This window comes from Mugil cephalus, chromosome 3, assembly GCF_022458985.1.
Source record: "Mugil cephalus isolate CIBA_MC_2020 chromosome 3, CIBA_Mcephalus_1.1, whole genome shotgun sequence".
Lineage (NCBI taxonomy): Eukaryota > Metazoa > Chordata > Actinopteri > Mugiliformes > Mugilidae > Mugil > Mugil cephalus.
Genome location: NC_061772.1, coordinates 8,659,746 through 8,682,621, shown reverse-complemented (window position 1 = coordinate 8,682,621; position 22,876 = coordinate 8,659,746). Strand labels below are relative to the sequence as shown.

Genomic DNA, 22,876 nt, shown 5'->3' with positions numbered 1-22,876 from the left:
CATCAACCCTCAGTGGTGACTTTTGGACCTCTACAGTACAGTGCCTCGAGCTATATCTTACTACAGAGGCTCGGGCTTAATGGAAGATGTATTGTGAAAATGGCAAAACTAATTCACAATTTCCTCCCATGTGTGCAGAGAGTACGTTATCTAGAAGGCCATAGATAATCCATTGTGGTCTCCAGTCATTCATTTTTTTTTTATAATGGGAATTCAGATTCATTCTAAGTCATCAGAGCCAAGAACCTGTCTGCACAAGTTTATTTTCTCCCAGTCCTCAGCTCAACCACACTGCAGGATTGAGGACATTATTACGAGCGCAACCTTTGTTCGATATATACACTACCCCAGGCTCTACATACGGTAAAATGTTATTAGGTGAACGATACTTAGAAGGATACATAGTCTTCCTCTGACGTTCTGACTCTCCTTCCTCTTCAGGCATGGAACACGATGTGCAGGAGAAGTGGCAGCGGTAGCCAACAATGGGATCTGTGGAGTCGGTGTGGCCTACGATGCAAAGATTGGAGGTACGGTGCAGATGATTGATTTCATCTCACAGTGGCAAACCTTAGTTTCATCTCAGGTATTTTCGTTTTTCACAGGTAGAATATGTGAAATACTTATTCTTCAGGGCCTGTGTTATTTTCAGTCCATTTCCCAGGCACAGCATGCCACTGAATCTTTTTGAACATCACTGCAGCAGTTATGTGGGTTGCCGGTGCGCTATAAGTGTATTGGTTTTGTAAGGAGTAGCAGTACTGACATTTAGTTTCTGAAATGGCACAGTGCTTTTATTGACTCTGCATTAACATACTGTAAAGTTTGACGTTCTCAGCTCATGTATATGTTGGCTGCTGTAAGTTCAAACATTCTACCTGTTGACTGACAGTTATCAGCGTCTCTCCAGCCCAAAGCACCCACAAAAATGTGGTGTACTTGACACCTCTTTCACTGTGTCAGCAGCAGCTCAACATCAGTAAATGATTTCTTAAATTCAGTTCGTAGAAGTACCTACTACCCAAAACTCATTATGTTTGCAGACTCTGGTTATGTGTTTTAAGTCAGAAGAAATGAAATGCTCCCTAAAGTTTAACTGCTGCTGCTACAAACAGACAGTCTGAAGTCGAATAGTCATATTATATATTTGATAGGGTCTAGTCAACACCCTGCTGTGATGTCTGCCCTCGCACTTTTCCATTGACGCAACCAGGACTTGAACACGTCCTCTGTGTTTGAAGCACGCTTGTACTTGTGCTCGTACTTAAATTGTGTCACTGCAGCCAATGAAATTTCATCACCCAATGCCTGTCTCTACTGTTATGTGCATGGAGAGTGTTGCCATGTTACATCTTCCCCCATTTTTATTTGGAAAGTGACTCCAGTCAATGAAGAACAAGTTATTGTCCCGTTCGGTTTACTTCTAGGTTTTCTGGATTTCCTACTTCTCACCTTCCCTGGTTGCATTTTCCCGCCACATTTTTATTTTGGAAATCAGATAAACATATGATTTATACATATATGAGTAAGTGGTGGGTAGCTATAAAACAATTACTCAAGTAGTCAGGTACGTACTGATAGATTTATTCAAGTTAGAGCTTGCGTAATTTCTGAGTATCTGCATTTACCTTCTGCTTCCTTGTTACTTTGGCATCATCAGATTAAACCACCAACAGTGGGTGTCAGGAACCAAAATAAACAGCACAGTTATAAGAATTATAATTTAAAGAATAAACTGTTAAGATTAAAAACATTTGCTTTATGTCAGAGACGTAATCACACTGCAGAATCTGCTCATTTATGAGACGATACAAAAGCCGTGAGTGTGCTAAAATACCATGAAATATTAATTTGTTTGTTCTGAAAAGGCATTTGCACCCCGATGGGTTGTTGAGCTCCTACTTACATGAAGGGAACAGTTTTTATAGTTTCTATGCCGAATTTTGCAATAGATTCTTAAGTAGCTCTCTAATGTTAAAATCTCAACAAAGTTGATTTATATAGCATTTCCTTTGTAAACAATTTGATTATTTCATTTTGTTTTATTGAATTCTCTCCCACATTAAATGGGCTGTTCATAAGAAAGTTACTGGTCGTTAATGGCGACATTGCCAGTAAAAGTGCACAGGATTTGTAATGGTAATTGCTTATTCCTCGTTCGACTGTGGAGGATGTGTAGCAGGATGTAGCATAATGATGTGTAGGCCTTTTTAACTGCTCATTTATTCCTGAGCATGCTCTATCTCATTACCTCTGCTACTTTTAACAGCCTCCTGCCTACTCTCAGGTGTGATAAAGTTTGAACTATATCAGACAGTGTCAAAAAACCTGAAGTCAATTATTCTGGCTGGCAAGTGTGAATATACTACAGCGCATCCAGCTTCTCGAACATAACAAGTTGTCTAAATGTGGTGCAGTTAGAGCAGGAGGCATGTTGCGGCTGTGAGAAATATCTGCTCTTAAGGATGTTTCTTCTCCTTTCTTTGGTCTAAAATTCTAGTGCCACTAATCTTTTAATTATAACCTTAAAAGCATAAGGTTTTTATTGTAGGTATCAGGTTGGAAAATTAAGCTTTCCTGGTGCGAGGCGCAGAGAAGTGATGCGTACACTGCACAGAAACATGAAAGAAACCAGACTGTGCGAGTCCTGCAGTACTTCTAAACCGCTTGAAGCCTGACAAATGGTGTTTTATAAAACATCTGAAACACAAGGCAGGAGCCCAAACAGGCATTTTAAAGAAACCAGGCAGATCTTACAGAAATCTGCCTGCCAGTTAGTATGGACTACAAAGGCAAAGTGCAGACAGAGTGGTGTAGGAGCTGTTGTGACTTCCTGCACAGGATCACCTGCCCCCATGCCACCTGCAGAACTGTAGCTCATTACTCAGCCAGTCGACTGTCCTGTGAAGTATCCTAATAGTAGTTCAGAATACAGATTTCCTGGCTTTGATCTTGAAGTGTTCATACATTTGTCCGGGATAAAACTAATCCTCGTGTTGGACTCAGTTCCAGCTAAAGTACCATTAAAAGAACATTTTGCAGTTTTTGCTTCACAGCTTTGAAACTTGAAAGTCAGCAGCTCCAACTACCAAAAATCTTGTCAGAAATCTGGCACGGTTTGAAGGAAACAAAGAACAATACCTAAAATGTTATTGGCTCGCACATAGGCAGTTGATTGTGGAAACCGATAACATTCAAACAAACAACTAGATTCAAGTTCGTAGTATCGGTCTGGTTTTTGGGATAATAATGTTGGCGCTGGAGATAGTTGAGTCTCCTCTAACAGACCTGGAGGCTGCCATGGAAACATGCACAGCTCAGAGCCTGTGCGATGCTTTTGGAGAACTTCAAAGAGTGAGTGCAAAGTTACTCTAGCCTATATAGAGAAGCATGGAGGAACCTGACCTGCAATGCATCAAAGAGGGAAATTAGTTTGTTTTTTAAAGGGGCTTTGATTTTTCCACGACCTCTCTGTGGAGGAGCGTTGCTGCAAGAGAGAAAGAGTTCTGTTGCAAGAAAAGCTTCTGAACTCGAGGCAGCAATAATTGGTTGTGACAAGCATCTCACTCTGTGTATACCTAGCATTCATTATTATGTCTATGTTTATGGTTTACCTCTGGAACGGTGCCGATCAGCTATCACTTTTAATTTACCTCATAGATGAGCTTTAGTTGAAGCCTGGCTGAGTTGGTCACGTCTCCTAAAACGACAGCAAATCTGATCCAGTTTACACCAATTTAACCTGTGGCCACTACACTAGTAACATAGAGGAAGACTAATGATGCCCAGTTTCAGAAGTCTGTTTCACACTTGAGGAGTTAGTTCGCCCACAATGCAATTGAACTCATTCCATTTCTTCTTTTCTTTTTTTTCGAAACCAGTTGAAACACTGCATATATTCAATAGAGATACTATTTTATGTACATAGAGGGAGACTTAATAACATGCACGGTGGATGCACAGAAAGCAAATATCATGCCCTGCACCACTGCAGGAGCTTCACAAATACACACTAGCGTTGTACAGCATTGCAGACAAATGTGTAAGTATGCAAAAAAAGATGCCACAGTAGCACTTCTTTGTTCCACATATTGTCAGGTGAATATCCGGAGCTACAGCACCATGACACTGAGCTGCAGACAACGTTCCGCAAGGTTGTCGTCACCTGCAGCACTTCATCCTTCAGTGTACTTTTTTGAGGGCAAATATTCAAGTTTAGCGATGTACTCTCACAGTATAGGACTCATACATTTAAAAAATGGATCAATAATGTTGCTGCAGATCCAGTCCTTTTTTAAAAAAAATAAATAAATAAATCCCTTACCACAGTGCAAGTCAAATGCTCACAGTTTTGTTGGACATTCAGATGTGTTAAACAAACAACAGCTAATGTAACCATAGGCTGAGATATAGAAATGTTTTGGGTTTTTTTTAAATGTTAAAAGTGTACTAGTGGTGTTCTTCTTCAATAATTCAAAAGTGGCTGCTGTGATTCTGGCATTTACCACTGAACGGTGGGGAAAAGGTACCGTCACACTGCAGTGTTTGAAAAGTCAAGCATTAGGGAGGCACTACTCACTGAAAGGTCAATATCTAAAGTACGTGGTCATATATTCAGTGTAAAATGTGCTAATATACATCAACATTGTCCATGAACCACAAACTTAACCACCACATGACTCTGCAGACGGAGTCACTCCTTATCAAAGATAATAAAACAATAAAATAAATTCCTTTTACCACCTATAAAGGTTAACTCACAAATTACCTTCAGTGCGTAAGTACTAAGAAAATATTTCTTTTTTGTCATTTGTCCTGTGTGTCTGTATGTGTGCATGTGTTCATTTACATTTGGTATCATGGCTGCAGGTGTGCGTATGCTGGACGGTGAGGTGACTGACATGGTGGAGGCCCAGTCCCTCAGTCTGAACCCCCAACACATCGACGTCTACAGCGCCAGCTGGGGTCCGGAAGATGACGGCAAGACCGTCGATGGACCTGCCAAACTCGCCAAAGAAGCCTTTCTGCGTGGAGTTACAGAGGTGTGTGTGTGTGTGTGTGTGTGTGTGTGTGTGTGTGTGTGTGTGTGTGTGTGTGTGTGTGTGTGTGTGTGTGTGTGTGTTTGTGTGTGAGGAGGGGGGGGTCTGTGTGAGCCTGAAATTATTTACTGCCTATTTGTTGCTTCCTTTCAGCAGTCAGTAATTGAACTGTTCAAGCATGAGAGGACACAAGCGAGAAGAACAAAGCGTTTTTTGACACTGACAATTATGAATGGAAAGGAATGTCCTCTAAAAGCCACCAGGGAGGGACAGTTTGGGACATGCATAGAAATAGCACCGATGGAAAGTTTTTAGTATTCTTCGATATTAAATATTATTTGAAGAGAACTAATTTTACTGCCAGCTCCTCCTTAGCCAGCGGGCGGTTTCTTTAAGAAGGAAAATCAAGTTTGTTTGTAAGAGTTCCAATTAAACAGTTGCTGGAGCTTTAAATTACTTGACAAGCATTTCTAATCTAAATTTTCCAAACACATGCTTATCTGTATGCATATGCAGATAGAGCGTAATTTTTGGAGTTTTCAAAACAAGTCTGTCAGCATCTTACAAAAAGGCAATGAATATTAATGAAAAGGGGAGCACACTGTTGTATCATCAGTCCCGTTGTAAATAGCAGCTCTTGTTTTCATGCACGTGTCTCCATGGGACTGTGTCAGATGTGTTAAATGAACAAGTCAACGGATTAATAAGGATAGAGATCACACCCCAGACTCTCACATCTGTTCTCCATGAATAAACGCATCCATCTCGCTAACCCCGACTCTTGTTACAGAGCGGTGGGATTCAAGGCATGTGCCATAAAGTTGATTGGAACCTCTGACGCTGACTACGAAGATAATTGCCACAGTGACAGCGCTGTCAGATGGTGACGTGGGTGGTTCATAGCTGGAATTGATCAATACATGGAGAGACAGTGCCACTCAGTACAATAAAGCAGCCTTTAGATGAAAATGATTGCACTTCTAAGGCTGAGAGGTTGGATAATTTATTACAATGTGCTGTTGTCATATAGTTCCTTTCTGAATTGCGCCGCTGTCATGCGATATTTAGCTCTTTGTAATTTACTGAGTGACCACCCCGGCCTGTGTGATGTATGCTGGGTTTTAATGGACCCATTTTGAAATGAGCCCTGAAATGAATTTGGTCTCTTATAATTGGGATTCCTATTAAATATTGAATGAGAGTCTGTTCTTTTCTGGGTACTGGTGGACTGAGGCATAAATGCATGATGGGATGTGTGTTGTTGTTGTCGTCGTTGTTGTTTTTGTTGTTTTTTAATGTACTGTGCGTTCTCCAGGGCCGTGGCGGTTTGGGCTCAATCTTTGTGTGGGCTTCTGGGAATGGAGGAAGAGAGAAGGACAGCTGTAACTGCGATGGCTACACCAACAGTATCTACACCCTGTCCATCAGCAGCTCCACACAGAACGGAAATGTCCCCTGGTACAGCGAGGCCTGCTCCTCCACCCTGGCCAGCACCTACAGCTCGGGAAATCTCAATGAGAAACAGATCGTGAGTTATTGCTGCTTCTTCTGTCTCTCTCATAGCTGCTGACTGTCACACTGACCACACTGAAGTTTGTTTCTTCTTTCTAAAGTACAGTTAGGATGACCCACTGTCTGTATACTTGTAGCAGTGTAAATGTGCGACCAAAAGATCAGGCTTTTTTCTATAGCACCGCAGTGTTTAATAACCAACCAATAAGATACCTTCAATGTCTAAAACTCCAAAAATCTTTGTGAGCTTTGTGATCTTGAGTTTTTTTATATATCTGTTTTAAGAATCACAGCGTGACTTATTCATTCATTGCTCCTTTTCTTCACTTTTTTTCTCCATTCATCTAGTCTCTGGCCACTAAAATCATAATGCTTAAACACTTGCCACAAACACAACATCTGACACACTTTCTGCCCATTGAATGCAGCCTCAGCCAAACCAATTGGACAGACAGCCTCTGACATATCCATGAAATGTTGGCTGGTCCCTTAATGGTTCAGTGATGTACCCATTTAATGGTGCTGTCATTCATGGACTCTGGAATGAAGAGATGTAGTAGAGAAAGAGACAGAGGGGAGTGGGGACCCTCTGTGGTTATGCCAGAGTGAATATCTTAATGTCTGTTTTGGGTGTTTGTTTTTTTAATCAAACTTTATATTGTCCTTCTCTTTAATTTTCAAGTAGAAAAATGTCAAACACCTGAATGCGTAATGACCACTGAGGTCATTCTCTCGTGGATTTCTCATTCTGTCCGTCTACATGCTCTGCATTGGTCAGCACATTGAGCACGTTGTTGACTGCCTTTGCATCAGTCTTATCCAGTGACACAGGTTGATCTGCCCTTTAGGATTGGGTGACTTGGAGCAAGGCGGTGCTTTGTAACCTTTATCCCACAAGAACTGGATTTTGCTGAGCGCAGATACTCTGGTTCTGACACATTTTGCTCTGTATTCATGCAGCTGTACATACACACACCTGGGAGCTGCCCAGCACAAGCACAGAGCTGTGCTGTGGGTCGCTGAGGAGGTATTTGCTGGAGGGATCTGCTAAGAATCTTGCACAAAAGAAAAAAGTTCATAAACTGAACGATTTTCCAGCTGATGACTTTTTGCCCATTAGGCGGTTGTCGCCTCTGGCAAACGCATATATATGACGACGGAGGATAAAAAGTTTTTGCTCATTTAAGGAATGGAGGCAAATTCTAGGTTGACAGGATACAATATTGTAAAATATGTTTTGAATTTATTTTTTTGTTGTCAACATGCAGGTACAGTTATGGTAGAAATTTAAAAGTAGAAATTTCACCAAGGACAAATCGCCCTGTGAAAGCGTCTGATTTTTCTAATGATGTAAGCATGATATAACAATGGAATAATATGGTTGGGGTTAAGTCTTCTTTGTTCATCTTTCTCTTCTAGGTGACTACAGACCTTAAATCAAAATGCACAGACTCTCACACAGGCACCTCTGCCTCCGCTCCGCTGGCTGCTGGGATCATCGCTCTTGCCCTTGAGGCCAAGTAAGCTCTTATCACCATTTTGTTTTTCTTTTTTTTCAGTCTTTCGGCTTTCGGCAGCTGTACAGCCTCCTTTCCAAGCTTCCCCCATATACTTATTTCCCTTATTTTGTTTTGCTCAACATAATTTAATCCTATGGAAATGAAACATTTTAAAAACATGACTTGTGCAGTATTTATCCTAAAGTAGTTTGAATTATTATCCTGCTGCTTCTTGCATGTTGTTGGAAGCTTCAGTATCACATTCTACGTTATAAATATTTTAAAATGTTTGCACACACTTTTCAAAGCCAGGTTTTTAAAAATTTAACAATCTTACACTAAATCGAGCTCTAACTGCTGGTGCTGCGTGTTTACTCATTAATTCTGCCTGACAATCCCATTTTATGAATTACTCCTCTGCCACAGATTTCAGCTGTGCATTTACAAACAGCTCAATTTGAATGTGAGCGCTAATCATTCTTACCTAGTCACGCAGCACTAATGGAGGGACAAACATGAACGTAGGAACAGTCCTGAAAATGAGTAATTAGTCTTGTGAGACAACTGAGTGAGGTGAGCAGAAAAGACTGTAGTCAAGACTGGAATTGATGAGCAAATGATTGAATTAAGTCTAAATAAACTGCCTATGAATTTATTGCCTGTGTGTAGTTAATCTCGATAGAGAAGCAGACCGAGCTCCGACCTCACATAAACCCTTTTGCGTCTGTTCTATTCAAAGAAACACTTTTGTTTCTTGACATGACATTTTGCCAGAGAAAAAAAAGGAGAAACGATTGTGACTGCCACCTCATTGTGTGTTGTGTTTAATCAGCTGTCCACCTGCAGGTTAAGACTGCAAAATGTATTTTCAAAGGTGCCTGTTTGAACTGTTTCAGTGCCTCAGCTTCACTTTTTGACCACTGTCTTACCCTGTGTGCCCCCCTGTTTGTTTGTTTGCGTGTGTCTGTCTGTTGCTCCCTCTCACTTCATGTGCTTGTGTGTGTTTCTGTGTGCGCCTGCATTTGCACATCTTCCAGTAAAAACCTGACCTGGAGGGACATGCAACATCTGGTTGTGCGAACTTCTCACCCTGCCCACCTGCTCACCAATGACTGGAGGACCAACGGGGTTGGCCGCAAAGGTACGGCAGCTCCTTTCTAGTCCTCTTCCTCCCTCTGCAGTTTACAGATGCCTTTGAGGCTCATTAATAAATTATGCATGTAATAAACCAAACTCATTAGAAATGCAAGGCACAAGAGGTGGACACAGAGGTTGGATAAGATACACACTGTGTAACTTGTGTGTGTGTGCGTGTGTGTGTGTGTGTGAGCTAGGAGAGTGAGGACGAAGCTCTGAGCAGGGTAACATTTATGTGTGCGTTTCTTCTTTTCTCTCTTGGTTTCTGCAGTAAGCCATTCATATGGATACGGTCTTCTTGACGCCAGTGCGATTGTATCGCTGGCAAAGACGTGGACCAGTGTGGGGCCACAGCAAATGTGTGTGATCACCATGGTCACCGAGCCCAGGTTAGTAATGCACACGTACAGCAGCTCCCTGAATTCATTTCAACACAGTGATCACATGTGTACATATTACAGACATTAATTAGTTTTGAACAAACTAAATAGTTCAAACTAATTGGAACAAATATTCTTTTATGAATTACCTGTGAACTTGTGGTTACAACAAAGGGATTCAAGCACTAAACAGTTTACATTCAAACGGTAACATTGACAGTAAGTCGTGAGAAGCTGCTGTTGGCAGTTTAAATATTAGCAAGCTAAGGGCCAGTTCACTCAATGTAAGCAATATTAAGGTATAAAAAAAATGGTGAGGCCGGCAGTAATATCAATATCTTACTCAGAAGCATTAGAAAACTACAACTAAAAAGATCTTTAAAAAAACAACATCACTGGAACTAAATAGCAACATATTTACTTGCTGACCACTTCCGTCACAACAAACAAGTCGCCACTCGTGAACATGGACCTTATCAAAAAATTTTCAGTTGTGAGCTCGTGAAAACCACAAGGGGGCGTCTTTCACATAGGCTCTTGTTGTTAACACGGTAAACACCATTTGGAAGCGGCAAAGTCGTCTCTTGAGGAAACTGTTCACCTACAAGGACATGTAAGTTCCAGTATTTTGGGAGCTTGACCTGTATTGGTGACTGAAGACAGGTTGTGTTCTTTCGGCAAAAAAGAATAATTTAAAAAGTAATAATAATTTGCCAGTTCAGGCGTTTCTTTCACAGTACCAAGATCCTTCTCCTCAGCTGTTTTATTCCTTCTCTTCTTGGTGTCACAGTCTAAACCCAGCCTGACGGCTCCTCTTCATTATGCACTCCCTGTCACTTCTCTCGCAGGATTTGAGATTTCTCTCTCTTTTACCGCAGTTATGAGATGCTCAGAGCAGATGGTTTGTGCGTCTGTGAACAGCCGTCAAGGCAGGTTATTCAATTTCCATTTTAGGTGTTTAGCTGGCTTACTTATTAAAAGTGACTTGCAATTAGTGAGCTGGTAGCGGTTCAGGGTCTTTCTCATCATGAGGTGCACTGTCATTACCTTAAAAAGGACATTTTCTATTAAGAATTTCAGCTATTATATTACCCAGTACATTCCTGGTACATACATGCCTACCAGTACTGCACGGCCAATGATAGAATAATAATTAGAAAGTGCTTCACACGCAATCACAGTGAATTATTATAACCACACTTACATGTGGGCATTTACTGGCGTAGCAGTGAAATGACAAATTACTGTTTCATTGGTATGAAAAGCATGATGCATTTGCAGGCAACAGCCGTTTGCAGTCCTGTGTTTTAAATGTTATTAATGGGACTAAAATTGTGTTTACATTTGTTAAATGGAGCAGGAAAGCTCCCGCGTACACGCTTTGTTTCAGATTGGTCTCAGCAAGGTTTCTTGTCATTTGTATGAATTCTGAATGCGACAGGCATGTATGTATCTGTGTGCGCTCATCATTGTTCTCAAATAGGATAAAGCAAACGTCTCGATTAGTACCACAAGGGCTGCCAAATGGTGTATCAATGAACAGGATGGAAAGAGCTGGAAGCTTCCACATAGTGTAAAGACCCTCTCAGTGTTCATAGGTACTGCCAAAAGGCTTCTCTTAAGGTTTGGCTGGTTACCAGTGTAGTTTTTGTTTGTTTTAACAAGCTTTACACATACGTGGTTGTCGAATAAATAGTCTCCAGCATGTAATGATGTAATGATATGTGTATGGTATTTGCTACTGTATACTGTGATCTGGTATTTTTATATTTACACATAGATGATGTATATATATATATTTATAGCCAGAGATTCAACCTATCAGAAAAACTCTGATGTGTATTAGGTGTGAAAACAACACTTCTAAGAATAACATCATCATCAAGTGACTTTACACAAAGACAAGTATGTGATCTTGTCATGGGCACATTTTCACCACAAAGATGACTAGCTTCCTATCTACACTGACAGCTGGCAGAGTGAAAGTAGATTCTTTTGATTTTTCATCTACAACAAGTTGCATTAAGAGCAATATACATCTTCACTCTTAACACAATATCTGAAAAATAAAAATACATGTTAATTGACTGGGTGATATGAGAAATGCTATGTCTGTCTATGAGAATGCTCTATTGAGCTATAAAAGCAGCATAGCATAGATTCCTACTTACAAATTCACGCATTTGGGCAAGAAATGTTGCCAATATGATCAGATTAATCAAGTACACCTGGGAGGTTTAGTGGTCGTAATAGTCGTATTTACATTGCCACATATGCTCACACATACAAGTACTTTGTAAAGATACAGTAAAGATAAACGTAAGTCTTGCCGAGAAGTAAGAGCAATTTAAAATGTGAATAAAATCTGGATTTTACTAAAGATGGAACTGCTTGAAATAGAAAAGGTGCTGTACAGATTGTGCTTCACATAACACTGGATATACATTAGGAATACGTGTGAGAGACTTTTTTTTATTTAAAAGTTATTGGAGACGGAGTATTGATTCAGTAAAAGGCAGAACTTCTGCCATATCATGTGATCGACAAATTAAATCGCATACGGCAGCGTAGTGATATTTCTCACAAATGTGTGCACATCTTAGAATTAGAGTTTATGTTTGAGGCAACAAAGGGCAGTTGTTGGGCAATAACCCACAAGACACCACAGGGTATTGCACCACAGATGCTACCATAATCCCCAGGTGTTACAGGAATATAATGAAAAATGATGAAAAGGAGAAATTTTTAGTTACAAAAAAACTTGTCATCCGCCCAGATTTCATCATATGTGGGCAAAATGTCCCAATCAAGTTAATGAAAAATAATAACAAAAATAATATTAATGAACCGCGCCATCTTTGTTTATTTATTGATTAGTCTCGACTGATTGATTTTTATTGATTTTACCACATGAAATTGAGGATCAACCTATTTTAAGATTCAGAGGCATGACTGCATATGTCAGTCTACCTTTCAGACCACACCTTGTGTATTGATTGGTTGAATTGATAATAGGTTTATCCAATCGCCTGCCAGGTACAATTTTATGAAAGCACCTGCCCATTTCCCAAAATCAAATACTCCTGTTTACCAAGTTATGTAGGCTTCAGGTTAACAGATCACGTATACATTTAAAAATGAATTTAAAGGTTTATAATGAGAGAAGGAGGATGTGATTTGACAGTAATTCAGATTAGGGGAGCCTGAAGAAATGCAGCAGTGGCATTAATGTGGCAGGTACATGATTGTGTATGAATGTTTACTTTGCTTGATGTCAGCTCTTCATGAAAACGGTGAGCTGTGGTGTCGTTATGTGATGCCCTTGCACATTTTCCACAGCGATTTAATAACAGATGGCTGCTCATAGGTATGCATCACCTCCCTCCCTATGTCTTTCTGCGTGACTTTAAAGACAAATTCCCATATTTTGTGATATTTGCGATACTTCTATAAATGCTACGTCTTCCAGACCTTAAATCAAAGACGCCTGTCCCACAGTAGTCAACAGGATAAATCAACTTCAGCCGCGATCTCTATAAATTTCTTTTCTTTCTTTTCTTTCGCGTGACTCCACCTAGAAACGGCATAACACGCATATTGCAAACAAGCACATGTTGTGACATGCCATTTGCCTGAAAATTTGCATCATAATAATCAGGTGGCTAGTCACTGTGTGACTCACGGGCCTCTGACAGGTGAACTTAACCTTTTTGATGAGTTATCCCGTGGGAGGCTGCTTCAAAGGTCATACAATCATTTAATGCTTCATGAAGAATGTGAAGCCGACTGATCCCGGAGGCTCTGTGTAGGCTGAAGCTGTCCAACACTTTAATGTTCGCAGCACATCGTAATGTTCATAATGTAAAAACCCCAGTTCCTTCCACCTCCTTAGAATGGTTGTGGAGGCGCGTAATCTCCTAAGAAGATTTGCGCTGGAGTAAAAAGAGGTGCTTTACTTCCACCAAGGACAGCGGTGCTACAGGTTGTGAGACACTAATCCTGTTCAAGAACAAAGTGCCCTGAGGCAAAAAGTCGCTTCTCTGCAATATAGCCTATCCAGCTCTCGGAAGTAGATAATCCCAGCTTCAACGCAACCAACAGCTAATGTCCATCTGTGATTTAGTGTGTCTTCTTTATGCTTCATTCAGCATCTTGCTTCATTTTTCACAGGAACATTGGAAGCCACTTATTGATTAACAAGAGTGTGGATGCCTGCATCGGGACCGACAGTCACGTGTCCTCATTAGAGCACGTCCAGGCTCGCCTGTCCCTGTCCTACAACCGGAGGGGCAACCTGGCCATCCACCTCATTAGTCCTGCCGGCACACGCTCCACACTGCTCCACCCCAGGTACAAGAGTGACCACTACACAAACACAAAGACAATTTCAATTTGCAAACACAAACAGTCTCACACGTCTGCTGTTTGTTTCACTGCAGGCCTCATGATTACTCATCAGAGGGTTTTAATGACTGGGCTTTTATGACCACACACTCCTGGGATGAGAACCCCACTGGGATATGGACACTGGAGATCGAGAACGTGGCTGGTGCCAGTGACTATGGTAAAGAAGCTTTAATCTCAGATAGATGTGGAACGTGTGGAACAAAGTACTCACATATTTGATGAGGAGTTTGTGTGCTTATATCGAGACATCAGTGCTGTTCATGTTTGTCTTATTCAATATGAGTTTATCTGTCCTTATTTTTCTGATTTGGAAGAATGTCTATCACAGTTTCTAGGAGTCACAGGAACATGTTCATTTGCATCTGGCCAGCAGACTTTAACCTTAACAATTTAATATGTCACTCCACAACAACAAACAAATATGGCCCTGTTTTGTCCCACCAGGTTACCAGGAAGGAATTAAATGACCAGACTTAGATGTTATTTAACACATGTTTTAATCCGTTGAGGCTACAGTTCATCTTAACCATGCCAGGAGATTAGAGATCAAGTGTCTGCTGTATCCAAAGTGTCTTTGCTCCCTTTATAAGAGTCCGGTCTGTATAGCTCTGCAGCACACGGGTTTCTTATTACTTCACCCTTTTATGTTCTCCCACGGATCATCCACCAATAAACATTTTTATCTGGACATAGCAGGTCGCCCACAAAATGATATTCAGCCACCAAACCTCCCGAACACGGATCTAGATCAATGTCTCGTACCTCCCTCCTAAGGAGTGATTTACTAAAGGGAGACCTCCCTCTATGCCCCACACTTTTATAACTCTTGTTAGACGCAGTGTGAGACCATGCCTTTAAATTTGCAACCTATATCAAGGAGTCATTTTCCATCAGTTTGTGCAGGAAATCCAAGAGTCTACAATGAGAAGAAGATCCATTTATAAAGCCTACCCTAGGGAGCGCCGGAGCCCTGCTGCTTTTGACAGACCTACTTTTATCACAGTTAATTTAAGGTTTTTATCTCCATCTTTCCACCCAGGCACTCTGACACAGTTTGTCCTCGTGCTGTATGGCACCAGCTCAGCAACTTCCAGCTCCTCTGACAAGCCTCAGCCTGGCAACGGCAGCTGCAAGACCTTAGACCTGAGGCAGATATGCATCGGTAAGACTAGTATTTCTTGTCTCCACAGGACGTTACGGTCTCGGCCGTGAAGGGGTGGGGCTGGTGCAGTGTCATGATAAGATGTGACACGTGAAGTAATGGTTTGTGTGAACACAATGACATAAAATACCATGTGCACAGCTGCATGGAGTTTTGTGTAGATTATTTTTGACGTCATGTAGTTATCCAAAAGGTGTTGAATTAAGGCAACAAGACTAGTAGAATTTCTTGAAGATGTTTCATCACTCATCCAAGTAGCTTCTTCACTTCTGAGGGACTAGTCTGAAGTTGAGGTTTAAATAGGCAAAATCAATTCCACTAGTCCAGTTGCCTTTATTCAACACCTTGTGGATTACCATGGCCTGGGTGACTGAGAGCCCTCACAGACGTCATGTAATTGTCTTTCAAACCTCATGTCATTATGTGACTTTGGTGTCACTATCAACTTCAAATTAAGATCTAAGTTCTGACAATAAAGCTAAACTTTACCCCAGGTCTCTTTTTTTTTATCCTCCCATTTAAATGTAATGGTGTTCTTACTGCTGCCTTCTGCCTAATCCAGATAGTGCTATAAGCAAGGTCTTAAGATACCACTAAGCACCAGCCAGTGTGAAGTCCACCTACCTATCTGAAACAGTGACAGTCTGACCCCTACAGGCTGTCAGAAGTACTCACGCACTGACAGACTGGGATGAACTGAACGTAGTTTGATTATCATATCAGATGTAATATAATATACACAGTATAATATATAATATAATACACAAGGCTCTCTGACTTGGGGCTGTAGTTTTGTCTGTTTTTGAAAAAGTTGAGGAGATGCAGCAGTAAATTAGATTTTTCTCCTTCTGGTGGCTCTCCTGTTTTCAGCTCCGTTACCTCCAGCATCCACAGTGTGTTAATTGTCATTGCAGGCAATGGTCTGCATCTGGACCTGCTGCATATGGAAATGTGTCTGTTGGTTTAAAGATGCTGCACTCAGCATATAAATTGCAAAGCTTTTCGTCATCATTTTCTTCAGTGGGCAGAGGAAGCTAAAAAACAAAAGTGAAAATATGATGCAAAATTTCCCTTAAACCATTTTCCACAATGCCGACATGTCAGCCACAGTATGTTAAATGTGCTCTCTGAGCCTTGTATGTCTGGGCAGGAATCCCAGTTCTCTGTTTTTGGGGCTGTCTGACTCATATGAGGAGGTAAAAGCTGCTTATTTCTGTTTCTTTGTGTTCCAGAGTGCAATTCCGGCTACTACCTCTTTCAGGAGAGCTGTGTGAAAGAATGTCCTGCAGGCTTCTCAGTAGGCTCCCAGCCTCTCAATTACACAGTGGGAAACTCTATCCCACCAGCTTCCGTCCCGGCCTGCCTGCCCTGCCCACCGCCCTGCCTGACCTGCAGCAGCCTCAGCTCTCAGTCCTGCCTGTCCTGCCCACCTCACAGCTCCCTCGACCCCATCTCCGGCACATGCTTGCACCTCAACCAGTACATGCGTGAGTCCCCCAGCGGCTTCATGGTGGACCATGGGAACCTGAAATCTCCGCAGCAACAGCTCAGCTCCAGGCTGCCCATTACCATCGCCGTGCTCAGCTGCATCGGCATCATCGCCACGTTCGCTGGCATCTTCCTGATGCTGCAGCTGCGCTCAGGCGCGCTCATCAAGCTGCCCTCTCTGGAGGCTGGTGGTGGCTTTGCGGGCAGCTTCAGCCTTGGGGGAAGCAGGGTGGTGTCGTACCGTGGCATCCCGACAGTGTGGGGGGATGAAGGGGTAAATACAGACTCCGAAAACGAAGATTTTGACGTCCAGAATGAGAGGACTGTCTTTATCAAAACACAAAGTGCTCTTTAATGCCTCCCCAACATCCTTCCTCGTCCCCTGCTTTTAAAATCCTCTCCCCCATGTTTGTCTCACCATTCAGGGCTGTGGATACTGTCCCCTCACAGACCTTAACTTCTCATTCATTTTCCTCCTTTTCCTATCTTCTCGGATTCTCGCCCGAGTCCTGTTGTGGGGTCTGATCTTCCACTCTGCTGTGGGAGACTTGATGAGAAGCTGCTGTGTCTCAAAGCACGGGATGGCCCGAGCTTTGCTCTGTTCACACTTGGGTGCATTTCTATTAAACTGGCTCTCTCCCTCCTTTTGGCCTCAATCACTAACAGTGTCTGTCTGTGCAGAGTCCATTTTCCCCTCCGGCTCCTTTTTGTTACAGTAAACAAATGATTATTATTTGCTTTCCTCCTCTTTTTTTTTCTTTCCATTAGTCTCAGTGCAGTAGCCAGACGAGATTGTTGAAGTGTGTGTGTGTGTGTTTGTGTGTGTGCTCATGTCTGAATGAATGTGTCTGTGTGAATGTGAGCATGCAAATCTGATGAGCATTGAACATTGTAGTGCCCTTTATAGAGAATCAAAAGTGGGTCCTTTCAAACATCACATCCACTAACAAGTTACAACAAAACAAATTACATTATGAGACATGAAATCTGATTTGGAAACATTTGTTTAGTGACATCAAAGTCTAAAATCTGATCTCTTAACAACTCTCATATTTGAGAAATGCACAACTCAGAAGCGTAATAACTATAATAACGGTAGACGTTAATGGTCTATAAATACACGTCACCAGTCAGAGAAACATCTCTGCTGTCTTTCTTTTTGCCCCGAGTATTGGTAGTATTTGCTTGAAACAAAACCCTTCTTTGATGCGGTTTAGTCATTCTTTTGTTCTCACAGTGTGGAAAGATCTCTCCACGTTCTGGATAAACAAACTGTTTCACTCAACTAGCAAAGCTCCCACCAGTCTTTTGGGATTCAGGCTCAACTGAACCTAGTCTGGTTTTGATTAGTATAAATTCTGCTGTGCTCACGATCTGCCAGCCATCAAATGGAAGGGCATCAAAAACAGATCCAAAATCACATGCTCCTGATCAACCCGTAGGCGCAGTCCTTCCAGGGATGTTTAATTTCTGCACCCAAAGTGCCCACATCCTGGGGCTGAGAGAGAAGCAGCCGAGGTGCTGATGGGACCCAGAACAATGTGTGAATGTTGAGCACAAGAGATTCTCAAAGCAGCCGAGGCACCTGATTGATTCGCAGTAACAATGACTCGAGGCTTTCCTTTTGTCAGAGCACGTCAGCACTACAGACACACGCCTCATATCTTAATAACAGAGAGTAAGACCATGTCCGTGTGTGTGTGTGTATGTGTGCGCAGGTTGAGAACTGTCTCCGTGCCCTCTGATGTGAAGGTTTCCTTTCCTTCCTTCATCTCTGCTCCCTCAAATCTTCAAATCTTGAATATTGTTTAAAAGTCCTGCTCTGTGACTCCACATCTCATCAGCGTCTCTGCTCTTACCCTCTCAGTCTTCATCTAATCAGAATTTCAAATTGTCTCTTCAGCGTACTTGCCAATTAATTATATTCTGAATGATACCGCAGCAAACTATTTATTCTGAGAGTTTTTAATAGTACCTTTCGGGCAGATTGTTTTAAAGTGATTTTGCTCCCAGGCTGGTTATCATCTGAAATATGCGTCTCATTATTTAATCCAGCGTAGCCATTTTGATTCCACTGATCTCTTTTCCTACTACGTCCAAATCATTTTTTTTATTATTTTTTTTTCATTTCCAGTACAAAAACAGTGGAGCTTGCTGAGAGAGGTTGTCATGGTGATGACATGCTTAGAAAACTGCAGCTGCATCTTTTTATCTACCTCTCACATCATTCAGCGAGGTTTCATACACCGTTAGAGGAGCTGTTAAATGATTATAGAGGTCGAATTATATGTAGGTTGGATATGAAAACTCTTCTTGGGGAAAGATTTAGGAGAATAGGCATGTTTGTCAAATTTATGTTTTATAAGAGAAACAAGAAATTTCAATTCTGAAACTGTAAAGCTGCTGCGTAAATTCTCTTCCCTGGATCTCTACTTAAATTTATTTGTCTTTAGAACCAGAAATCATGTGCTGTCACACTCGGGCTTTAAAACCTGTGACTGAAATAGAAAGATTTGTTCACAGATCCTCTTGGCCGGCATTTACGTGTTGAATCCACCTACAATTGTTATGGCTGTTTGTTTTCTTCGTCTCCTCCCAGGCGTCTCCTCCTGAATTAGGACCTTTTTTTCTTTTGTTCTGTTGCTGACAATCAAACAGTTTCCTTGTTTCGAATGCAGGATGGTGCAGGAGCACACCAACAAATGGATTTAAATTATTAATTTGACCATTGCCTTTGCAGAAGAGAAACAAACTGCTCGTCCAGATAAGCATATTATAAAAAAGTAAAACTGAAAGAATAAGTAATTTCACACCAGTACCTACCAAAAATCCTTGTCGAATGGATGCGGGGAGATTTGTGTGTATGCTCTCACACGCACCACACAGAGCCAGGAAGCCTAATTCATCTCAGATGGTTGGTGCAGGTGTAGCACATTTGGCATACTGCGGCACTTTCTGGATTGGAAACCAACCCGAGAACGAGGATTGGGATAAAATGCCCCTCAAAAGGAACAAAGCTAATGTGATGAGTGTGTGCTGCAGGGCTTTGTGTGGTGTACATTAGCGCTTGAAGCCATTTAGGCTTTGATTAGTCCCCAACTAAGAAGGGCGTTAATTCAAAAATGTAATATCTCCAGCCTCACACTTGAGCCACAAAATCTTATTGAGTTCCCGGCTTGCTGTGTAAACAGCAGATAATGAGCTAATTCAGCAACAGAACTGCTTCCATAAACTACTTTCCTAAACTCTAGAGTTTGCTTTGTTTGAAGAGCTACAATGTGGGACTTTGACCAATTTCTTGCAATTACTGTTGACTAATTGATTCTCGGTCTTGTCACCATTGTGCACTGTGCATTTTCCTTTAGAAAACATTCATATTGCTTCCAGAAGTTTGTCTTAAAATGCAGCGTTTTGTCGTGTTCGGAAAGATTTCTGTTGCCCCGCCGCTACACACACACACACACACACACACACACACACACACACACACACACACAGAATGCTCTCATTGTCTTAGCTTGATGTCGTATCCACTACAGCTTGAAATCTCGGAACATTTTGAACTGATGAACTCAGAACTGATGTGCATTCAAGCGTGCAACTTTTAAGAAAATCACGAATGCAGGCAGCATTAAGCACCTCGTGTTTCCGAAGCACAGGAGCCGCTGAAGACCATTAGCAGCCAGCTCATTCCTTTCACTGCAAGAATGTAATCAAAGCTACACACTAAGAAAGAAGAGGTTCTCTAATTGTGCCAGAAAGCAACTCATAATTATAAGGCGACCACTTTTAGTGGCAGTGGAAGTGCGAAGCTTTTTCATGTAGGAAACAAATGTTGAGAACTGTCTCCTGATTATAAAATAAAGACTCGCTCATGGGCACAGTGGAGGCTTGTCTTTTATATCGCTGATTTATTTCACGTGGAGCTCGATGTCGCTCCACTCCTGCTTTAGGACGTAGTCGGAATTGGTCAATATGAAGTTGAATGGAGTGACTAGGAGCAATATCTTTGGCATAACCAAAGACAATCATGTCAATGCTGTCTGTGTAGGGTTAAGACGTGTTGCTTTCAGGTTGTCACAGTCCATCGACCCCTTCACTTGTGTTCAAAGTGTTTTTTCTGACATCTCTGCCTTTTAGAAGATCTGCAGCGACACCCTGTATGTTTAGCAGCTGCGGAGGGAGGAGGTAGAATGTATCCCATCGCCATTAACTTAAGGGCTGAATCCGATCTGCGTGCGTCCGTGTGTGCACACATGCTTGTTGAAGTAGAAATGAAACACTTTGTGACGGAGGGGCGGTTTGTGAAGCAGCCTCAGCCGACTCTGTTGACCTCCTCCCGCCTCTTCATGGGGTTCCTGACCTGTGGCTGCACACAGTACCTTACAGATTTGTGACCTATGATTAATGTACAAGAATGATTATCTTACATGGGACATAACTCTAAAATAAGGCCTATTTTTGTACTATATGAATGGTGCAGTGTAATTTTCTTGTAATTTAAAGATTTTTTTTTTTTTGCTCTTATTTTCTCCTTTTTATTTAATTGATGTCAATTATAGATTCTACTAAAAATAAAGATCTATGCAAATTTGAATGTGTTTTCATTCCTTCTGTGCATTGTGACAAATAAGACTTGATACTGGTGGTGGTTGATGTAAAGTAAGTAAAGGTTCTGCATTAATGATATGATTCAAGTGAAAGCATTACTGTCCTCAGCAAATGTAAAAGTCCTGGTTCTGTCGAAGCAGAATATTATTACATCGGTAATTGGAAGAGAAAAGAAGAAAAACCTTAAGTCTGACAAATACATTTTTATTTTTGGTTTTCTTTTTTAAAACATGGTAATTTGATTATACCCTCGAGCGATTTTTAATACTAAAACCATTTGGGAAGTTTAGAGAGGAAATGTCTCATATTGTAGAAACGTGACTCCAACTAGAAGCGGGTTTATTTCAGTCATGTTAGAGGTCTGTGTCTGTCCGTGTCCCTTTTAGTCCACACTGACAAAATCAACATGGTCTTCATTTGAAATCATGAAATAACCTGGGTGGTCAACTTGTGGAAAGTAGTTTAAACTTGAGTGTCTAATTTCCTGTTTATTTCCTCTACACAATAGAGGGGTTTACTTTCACTCCATTAACTTCTCATTCATTTCCGCATTTAGAGCAGAAATTATTAAGTCAGACTTAATTGTACATTTAAAAGCGCCAGTTTTTATAAAATAGTCACATTACACAGTTAGCTAATGAAATCTAAAACGACATAAATGCTGCCAGCTCTGTATGCATATTGCAAATGTTGTTTTTAATTTATACTGAAAAAGCAAAAATTAAGGGCCAGCACCACGCTGAAGTGGTTAGCACTTCTGTGGCCTTAATGTGGCTGCGTGTGTATAGCTGTTTAACTTCCTGTGTTGGCCCTGTGAGAGACTTCGGGGGTTGTGCTCTTGCCGAGTGTCAGTGTGGATTAGCTATCATAGATAACCAATGAATAAATAATATTTAATGTTTTATTTTTCAGTGGCAGTGTTATTTTTCTTCTTGGTTTAAGCTTTAAACATAATTCTGAACTTTTAAAGTCAATGGATGATAATAAAAAGGAAACAACGTACAAAATATATTAGTTAATACCACTAAAGAAGACATTTTCTTCTTTTTCTTCTTCTTCTAGACTCTTCGAGTCTACAGAGGTCTATATTGTGGCTTCACACATATCATCAGCATCAAATTGTGCATTTCCACATATGTTGCATGTTCATTGTCCACAGCTGCTGTGATGGAAATGTCCGTACTGTGTGATTGACCAGATCAGACTGAAAAAAAAAAAAGATTTTAAAATACTAGAAAATGAAATCCGATGATTATCATCGCACATTATCATCAAGTCCAATAAGGTTTAACTGCCAATATTCCCTTTCAGTGAATATTTGATTCATAACTATCAACCATTGTGTGTGGTTTTACCTAAATGCAAAAGCTGACATTTCCTCTGCTTTCTGGTCAGCCGCTCTCGGTAGACCCTCACAGCATGTTTACAGGAAGGAGAGAAGGACCTCAGACCTCTGTATTTTATGCAACTGTAGTTGCACTGTGGGTGTGATGCAGTCAGCTAGAGAAAAAAAGGTTTTCACCCCCACTAGGCCCTGCACAAAGTTTTATCAGATCACTGATCATCAGATCATTTTGTTGCCACACAGTGACAATACACACATGAGCTGTTAACCTGTGTCGAGCACACGAGTGTAATGCA

The 22,876-nt window shown here is 41.2% G+C and overlaps 1 protein-coding gene across 3 annotated transcripts in view; it reads left to right on the top strand.

The window, feature by feature from the left end:
• The window catches only part of furina (furin (paired basic amino acid cleaving enzyme) a), a 69,441-nt gene extending 48,220 nt beyond the window's left edge, over positions 1-21,221 (top strand). For all 3 annotated transcript variants that reach the window (XM_047581362.1, XM_047581363.1, XM_047581364.1), the window contains exons 7-16: positions 442-530; positions 4,870-5,042; positions 6,355-6,567; positions 7,971-8,071; positions 9,088-9,191; positions 9,459-9,576; positions 13,738-13,917; positions 14,007-14,131; positions 15,014-15,136; positions 16,369-21,221. In XM_047581362.1, the coding sequence (XP_047437318.1) occupies positions 442-530; positions 4,870-5,042; positions 6,355-6,567; positions 7,971-8,071; positions 9,088-9,191; positions 9,459-9,576; positions 13,738-13,917; positions 14,007-14,131; positions 15,014-15,136; positions 16,369-16,979 (1,837 nt within the window). In that variant the 3' untranslated portion in view covers positions 16,980-21,221. The remainder of the gene's footprint in view (positions 1-441; positions 531-4,869; positions 5,043-6,354; positions 6,568-7,970; positions 8,072-9,087; positions 9,192-9,458; positions 9,577-13,737; positions 13,918-14,006; positions 14,132-15,013; positions 15,137-16,368) is intronic.
• Positions 21,222-22,876: the final 1,655 nt, after the last annotated feature.